The sequence below is a fragment of the Diospyros lotus genome, chromosome 3, assembly GCF_014633365.1.
Source record: "Diospyros lotus cultivar Yz01 chromosome 3, ASM1463336v1, whole genome shotgun sequence".
NCBI lineage: Eukaryota > Viridiplantae > Streptophyta > Magnoliopsida > Ericales > Ebenaceae > Diospyros > Diospyros lotus.
Window position 1 is genome coordinate 5,401,017 of NC_068340.1, and position 7,384 is coordinate 5,408,400.

General features: G+C 34.2%; 1 protein-coding gene across 1 annotated transcript; it reads right to left on the reverse strand.

The window, feature by feature from the left end:
• Positions 1 to 1,751: 1,751 nt before the first annotated feature.
• LOC127796215 (2-methylene-furan-3-one reductase) lies at positions 1,752 to 4,309 on the reverse strand. The gene is made up of 4 exons (XM_052328244.1): positions 3,830 to 4,309; positions 2,835 to 3,158; positions 2,333 to 2,492; positions 1,752 to 2,144 (listed from the first exon to the last, which is right to left on the reverse strand). The coding sequence occupies exons 1-4, from the start codon at positions 4,259 to 4,261 to the stop codon at positions 1,879 to 1,881; spliced, it is 1,182 nt and encodes a 393-aa protein (XP_052184204.1). The 5' UTR covers positions 4,262 to 4,309; the 3' UTR covers positions 1,752 to 1,878.
• Positions 4,310 to 7,384: the final 3,075 nt, after the last annotated feature.

Below are 7,384 nucleotides of genomic sequence, written 5' to 3' on the forward strand. Positions count from 1 at the left end.
TTAATTTTTAACGCCCGTTGAGTCACGTGGCCGGCCACTATTACCAAGGCCGCATGCGAGTGCCTTGCCTTTCCATTCCTAGCCCTCGCCCCACTTAATAATCTTGCCAACGGTCAACGCTGTGGGCTTGTTTGTTGCACCTTAAAGTTATAATTTTTAATTTTTAATTTTAAAAAGTGAATGTAATATTTATTTTAGTTCGTAGAATTCTAGTTTATAGCTTCTACTAACTTTTAGAATTAGTAGAAATTGACTTTTTTAAAGTTAGGGTACCTCAATTTCTATAACTTTTGATTAAACAGTCACATTTTTGTAACAATTTTAGCCCTATTTTTAACAAAGAATTACTCTCTTGTCCACACAATCAAGCGTCTCTCTTCTCCACCTCTATCTTCATTTTTAGATCTCTTATTCTCTTTCACTATCTCCCTCTCTCTCTATACACTAATTAATTTTTCTATAACACTTGAAACTTATATATATACACTAATTAATTTTTAAATTATCATTCTATAACTATTAAGGGTATTATAGATAATTATACAAAAATAAGTTATTTTACAGCTTATGGTATCAAATACTATAACTGTTTAACTACAATTTCTGAGAAAATGCAACAAATAGATTCACAACTTATTCTAAGTTTTAGAAACTATAATTTGAGAAGCTAGAAGTTATAATTTCTCTAATTAAATTGTAACAAATGGGGCCTATGATCAAAACCCCCACCAAGCATATGCAAAACTATATTCTTCTAAGGTGCTTTCTATTGTAAAGTAAGTGATATTTCAAATGATTTTTTAATGTTTTTAATCTCACTTTATTAGCTTATAAAACTTTTCTTTTGTTGTTATATTTATTATTATATATTTATGGACTTATAAAAATTATGAAAAGACGTAGATTTGCATACATGAGATTTAGTTAATGTAAGGCAAAATCAAGAATTTACCCTATCACTGAACTATTACACACATTATAACATTTTGTATTTTTTTTTAAATTATTTTATTTTTATCTTACATGAAAGGACTAGTATTGACTTAGTCTTCGGATTTGAAAGGCCAACTAATCTTTAGTTCTTATCTTATCCTATTCTTTGCCCTTCCATTTGAATTAATCTTCTATTTTATCTTCCTATTACCAATTTCTTCTCTAACAATATCATTATTTACTTACAAACACAATCTCTCTCTCTGTACTCTTGAGAGATGAAACATTCAACTATATCAACTCATTCTTACTATTATTGTTTATTAGATTCTTCTGTTCATTATTTATTGATCTCTTTGTCTATGTTGCACGAAAATGGAAACGAAAAACGTTATCGGAAACGTGAAAATGAACATTTTTTTAAAAAAATAGACATGAATAGAATTCGAAACGGGAATAAAAAACGTTTCCGAAATATTTCGAAAACGGAGAAATGGCACCTATAAGATATTTCCGTGCACCATAACTCTTTGTTCTCAAAACCGTGAGTGCATACTTATTTTTTAAAGAACTTATTATATCTTAAGAAGATAACTATTTTTGTCTTTTACACCATTTGAGGGGTAAAAATTATCCTTAGGTGACGCCGTCACACCTCAAACCTTTTTTTGATCATTTACTATCTACCATTGCCCTTTCTTACAATACTTCCTTCAGTAAGTAGATCACAAATCCAAAAATTCCTCTACAAGTCACCTGCTAGCAGCTTGTGTCACATATAAGTATTAGCTTGGACGAAGCTTTAATGCACAAGGGGATACGAGAAAAGTTTTATAAAATCTCATTTGACTTGACTTTATTATAGATCAAAACACTTAACTAATGGCCTCGAATAACAACATACTTTGAACAGCTGTTTACAGAGCCAGATTAGGCGATGACTTCTCATGGAATTGGATGGACAACTACCTTTCCGGTAGCTCGGCTGGTTTCCACGTAAGAGAAAGCCTCAACCACCTTAGCAAACGGGAAGGGACCCTTGGAATCCACCACTGGCTTCACCTTCCCACTTTCTAGGAATGGGTTTAGTTTTTTCAGGATAGCTCCATCTGCAGTGACCACAAATCTGAAGCCCGGTGGCGTGACAGCTCCGGTTAGAACCACTACGCTGCCGCCTTCCTTCACCACCTTCACCGCCCTATCTCCCTGCCCTGTTGTAATGCAACGAGAAATACAAAAGTTTTCGTCAACTACACACAAGGAATCAGATCGCGGACAAGCGTGCAGCAAGGGAAGATATCTCAAATCACAGAGTTGTGTAAGAGCAACTAATGTCTTTGTTTTCCACAAAGATTGTTACTGCTGTGACAAAATGGGCAACCAGTAGAGACATTCTTACCAACTGTGTCATAGACCACATCAAATTTCTCAGGCAGGTCTTCAAAATTTTCTTTGGTGTAATCAATAGCCAAATCGGCACCCAGGCTCTTCAGCACTTCCAACTTTCCGGTGCTGGAAGTTGCTGCAACCCTTGAAGCACCAAATACATGTTTTGCCAGCTGCCACAATCGTGAAATACATGAAAATGGCTTAATATGTCTAATAACTGCAAGACCCAAGTCATGAATGAGTACTTGAAATTGCCTTAGCATAATTAACTGGCAACTAACCCTGTTATGACCTTGTTGGTCATCTGACCCTCGGTTTTTTTCTAAGTAGAATAATATAACTACACTAGACTTGGCAAAGAGAAGGATGTTGAAGCCAATATTAAACAAAATCTGATACAAAAAAAATGTAGAAATACGAATAGTTACCTGTAATTCTTTGTGGTCATATCATTGGTTTCTTTTCTTATTATCTCATGATGCATAAGAACCAAACCACAAATAGAAGTTTACCTGGATTACGAGGGATCCCACTCCACCAGCACCCCCCAAAACAAGGACAGATTTCCCTGCTGAAAACCGAGACCTTTCAAGCCCTTCATAGGCGGTCTGAATTGCAAGCGGAAGACCAGCAGCCTGAGCAAAATCAATATTCTTGGGTTTAAGAGCCAGTAACTTCTCCTCGACTGCAGTGTATTGAGCTAAAGAGCCGAACTGTTTAGGTCCTTCCAGTGCTTTCTCATTTATGTTCCCATATACTTCATCTCCTTCCTTTAGGCCCTTTACCTGGCTGCCAACCTTGACCACCACACCGGCAACATCATAGCCCGGAACCGTCTGTAACCAAACAAGCCCATCAAATGAACTAGTAACCTCGGAATGCTGAACTTTGGCCACTTAAGTAGCCAACAGAAGAATGGGTTGTAAGACTGGTAACTCTTGATGCACTTTTCACTCATACCTTGATGCCAATATGTTGGGAAAAGAACCTTTATTTTTTTAATTAATTTCGGACAAAATCAACCATTGAGGACACCAATGTCACTTGTGGACCAACCTTTATTTCTTCCAGTTCAAAAATGAAAGTGTTGACAAAATAGATTTATCAAAATTTGAAACAACTTAAAAATTCAACTGCACAAAGGTTGGTTGATAGGCCATCTATTCCAACATAATGTGTAATGTGTCAGCAAAAACAGTATGAATCAAAGATAATTTCCCGTTTCTTTTCCATATATCCTTCTCACTGATGATACATTTTTCCAGCTTTGCACCCAAATTACTCTCAGAACTTTCAGCGGTCACATCAATCCTTCTAGAATTGAGCCAGCTTGAAACTGTATCTCACAAGAGACCGGGTCAATTCAAGCCCAATTCCTAATGTAATAAGCAAACACAGCACCCTAACTTATTACCTAGGAAGTATCAGAGCTAATAAGAATACCGATTCCATATCCATTGCAACTAAAATGAACAAGAACTGAAGTGGAAAAAGACGAGAAAGTTACCGGGAGAGGCGAGTCGGTGGCCTTGAATTTACCGAGCCTCCTCTTGAAATCAACAGGGTTGAGAGCAGCCGCAGCAACCTTAACCAACACCTGGTCATCCTTCACCGGAGGCACCGAAACATCGGACTCCAACTTGAGAACATCAACGCCGCCGTATTCTCCGTAGACCCAAGCCTTCATCTGAGAGGGCACGGAGGAGATGGAAGGAGCCTCGGCGGAAGCAGGGGCGGCTTGAGAACTGGCAGAAACGCTCAGTCTCCTAGGCAAAGCGGCGGGGGATGCCAAGCCCTTTTGCCAAGAATCGCTTGATAATCTTCTGCTTCTAGTCGTTCTGGAGGTGGAGAGAGATAGTGGAGGTGGGGAAGAGGACAGAGAATGTGGGCGGAGGGGTCTCAGTGGTAGTAGGGTTGTGGAAGAGAGCGCGGCTTCCATTTCCTCCTTTTCCTTCAACTGTTCTTCGCCAGCCCTCTATCATCATCATCATCTCCTCTTATGCCAATCTCTCTGTTTCTTTGTATGGTGTTTGTTTCACCGCTCGCAGTTCTGCCACCTGTCCTTCCCACTTTGAGTTATACACACATAATTTCCCCTTTTTTCACATAATATTCATATATATATATATATTGTATTTAAAGTATTATAATTTAAGAGCTTTCACGCACTTTTTATGATTTTAGAAACCTATTATTATTAAAAATAATATGTAATTATTATATTTTGTATTTAAAAATAAAATATATTAAATACATTGTAACTAATTTTTTTTAAAAATAAATTATATAGGCATTAAATGCTTAAATTAAACAAACTCATAAGTCTACATATAAGTGTTCAGGTGGTTAAACTTATATTTTAATCATGTATTTTTACATTTTTTTGTTATAATTATTCAAATTTTTTATTATTTCAATTATATGTTTAGATCATATATTTTTGAATCAATTGCACATTTCACCATAATTGACTTAGAGCGCTCACGCGTGTGCAAACCCCAATTGTCAACCAGTATCTTTGGTATAGTTTTTTCCTTCATTGGACAACGATAATTAGAATGTAAAGGATAGAGAATAAAATGGGTTAGGATGAACGAGATTTGCAATGGGTGAGGGATTGACAAAAATGGTGGCCGGCAACAAAATTAGGTGGGCAAAATGTGGTAGGACAAGAAACAACTAATAAGAAGGCAAAGGAAATGCCTGGTGACAAGTGTAGAGGATGGATGAGAAGGTTTGTTCAATGTCATCAATTGTTATTAACCTCTCACAATCACCATCAACTACATTAGTCACCGTTTTCGATAATTGTGACCGTTCTCATGCCTTCTTCAATCATCTTGACTGACATTTGATATTATCCCGTCGACAAGACCTTTTGCTTCGTCTTCTCCAATCATAATCTTCTCAATTGGTGGTGCCTTTGACCGTCCATTTTCTTCTTCAATTGCAGCAATCTATTGTCTCTTCAACTGGTTTTATTATTTTACTTTTAATGATAATTTTTTTTATATATATTCGACACTTGAAAATGAAATATATTTTATTTTTGAAAATTGAAAATGCAAATTCCATATCATGCCAAAGGATAAAATATTTTTTAAAATGAAAATAAAATGTTTTGTCCCATGAAGTTTAAATTAAAAGATAATATTATGCTCTTTAAGAAAATTTATTTTGAAGTTAAATGATTTAGAGTGTCAAAATATTTTCAAAGCATAAACACTTTTTCAACACGAAGGAAAAATATTTTAGAAAAACAAATTAAAAAAGAGTCAACAATTTTTTTAAAGTGTTGATAGTTTTAAGTTTTAAGTGAAAATCAGTTGAAAATGAGTTATTATTTTAAACCTTATTAGGTGAAAATTAGTTGAAAAAGAGTCTACCATTTTTAGTCTTAGATGAATGGGTTATGTAAAAACTATCGACCGTTCTTATGAATTGCCAACCAAATAATTTTCCACACTTTGTACTTTTCACATAAGTTCAAAAAATATTGATCGTCACTTTATAATGTCAACTTATTGTCAAAATAGTCGATCATTTTTCTTTAAAAGTCAATTGTTTGCCCAAAACCAAAAGTTGTTTTCAAATTTCTTAAAGAAAATTGTCGACCATTTGGTAAACTCTTGATAGGTTCTTCTCTGACATGTTTAACTGCTAGTTTTTGTAGTGTTTAAATATCTCTAATGGCTTCAAATAACAGCTAGTTAATTCAAGTTCGGAACAATCCTATAAATACTAGCGCAATGATGCAATAGAGAGGCTAATGAATGGAGATAAAGTGACATAAACTTACAAATGATTATTTTTTCATTAGTGCTTATACTTTCAATTTTACTCTCAATCAATACTATTTATTTTTTGTAATATCTTATTTAAAGCCTTATTGCATATTATAGAGAAATCTTTGTAACTGAGAGTGTCAACTCTTAAATTATTCTCTTTGTAATTGTGTTGTAATTCCTAGTGGTTGTGCTAGAGAGGCTACTCGACTATAAGTAGGAGGTTGTAAATTACTAGCAGTTTTATTAGAAAGTCTACTTGGCAAAATAAAATATTATAATGGATTTTGAAATCTCTGCTGAAGAGCTAGAGTAATGGAGTAGGTTAGATTGAGTTGAACCACTCTAAATCTTTGTATCTCTTGCATTCTTGGTTTTTCAATTTTTTAGCTTACAATTCATTGTTTTGTTATTTATCTTTGGAAGCTTCAATAATTTTTTAAAATTTATAAACACTAAATTCACACCTCCTTAAGTGTGAGATGCCATTGATTATACAAAGCCAAACAAGTTTGTCTTCCCCAACTTATGGCTTTTTTGCCTTTCCACCACTATTGATGACAACCTCTACAACTTTAGCCATCGTTGATGCCTTTTTATTACTAGTTTTCCTCCTCCATAACCAACAATTATCTTTAACTTTTGCTATACCTGTTAGCCTACATCTCCTCCTTTATCCTTGGTACTTATTGCCGGCCACCTCCTTTGCCTTGTCGCCGACTACTTCTTATAATGCCACATTGTCCACCCAGCCTCATTATTAGCCACCATCTTTGACAATTCTTCACTCTTTGCAAATCCTCTTCATCCTAACTTATTTTCTTCTCCACCATTTGCATCCGAATCATTATCGCCCACTTAAGAAAAAAAGCTACAACTAAGATTGCAGTCGATAACAAAGATTATTTGTTATTTCAACATGTGTATTCCACTCTCTAACTAAATTTTGATAAAATGTGTAATTGACTTGAAAATATATAATCCATAATTATAATTGAAATAATGAAAAATTTAACTGATTACAACAAAAAAATATAAAAATATAAGAACAAAAATATCTATTTGATCGTGTCCAAATCATTGGGACTTTATTGAAATTTACTCTTTATTTAAATATTTAATAAATTGCCTTAACACCTTTAAAATTTAGTCTAATTATAATAAGTACTAAAAATATTAAGGATGATTAATCATTCATATAAGATAAAAGTAGTATACAAGTAGTATAGGTTATGTAAGCTCAGAAATATTAAATCATATTGTTATTTTATAAAATT

Coding starts and splice junctions, on each gene's coding strand:
- LOC127796215 (XM_052328244.1), bottom strand. CDS start 4,261: ATGGAAGCCGCGCTCTCTTCCACAACCCTACTACCACTGAGACCCCTC. Junction 3,159..3,829: donor CCACCGACTCGCCTCTCCCG/GTAACTTTCTCG, acceptor GTTTGGTTACAG/ACGGTTCCGGGCTATGATGT. Junction 2,493..2,834: donor TGGGATCCCTCGTAATCCAG/GTAAACTTCTAT, acceptor CGATTGTGGCAG/CTGGCAAAACATGTATTTGG.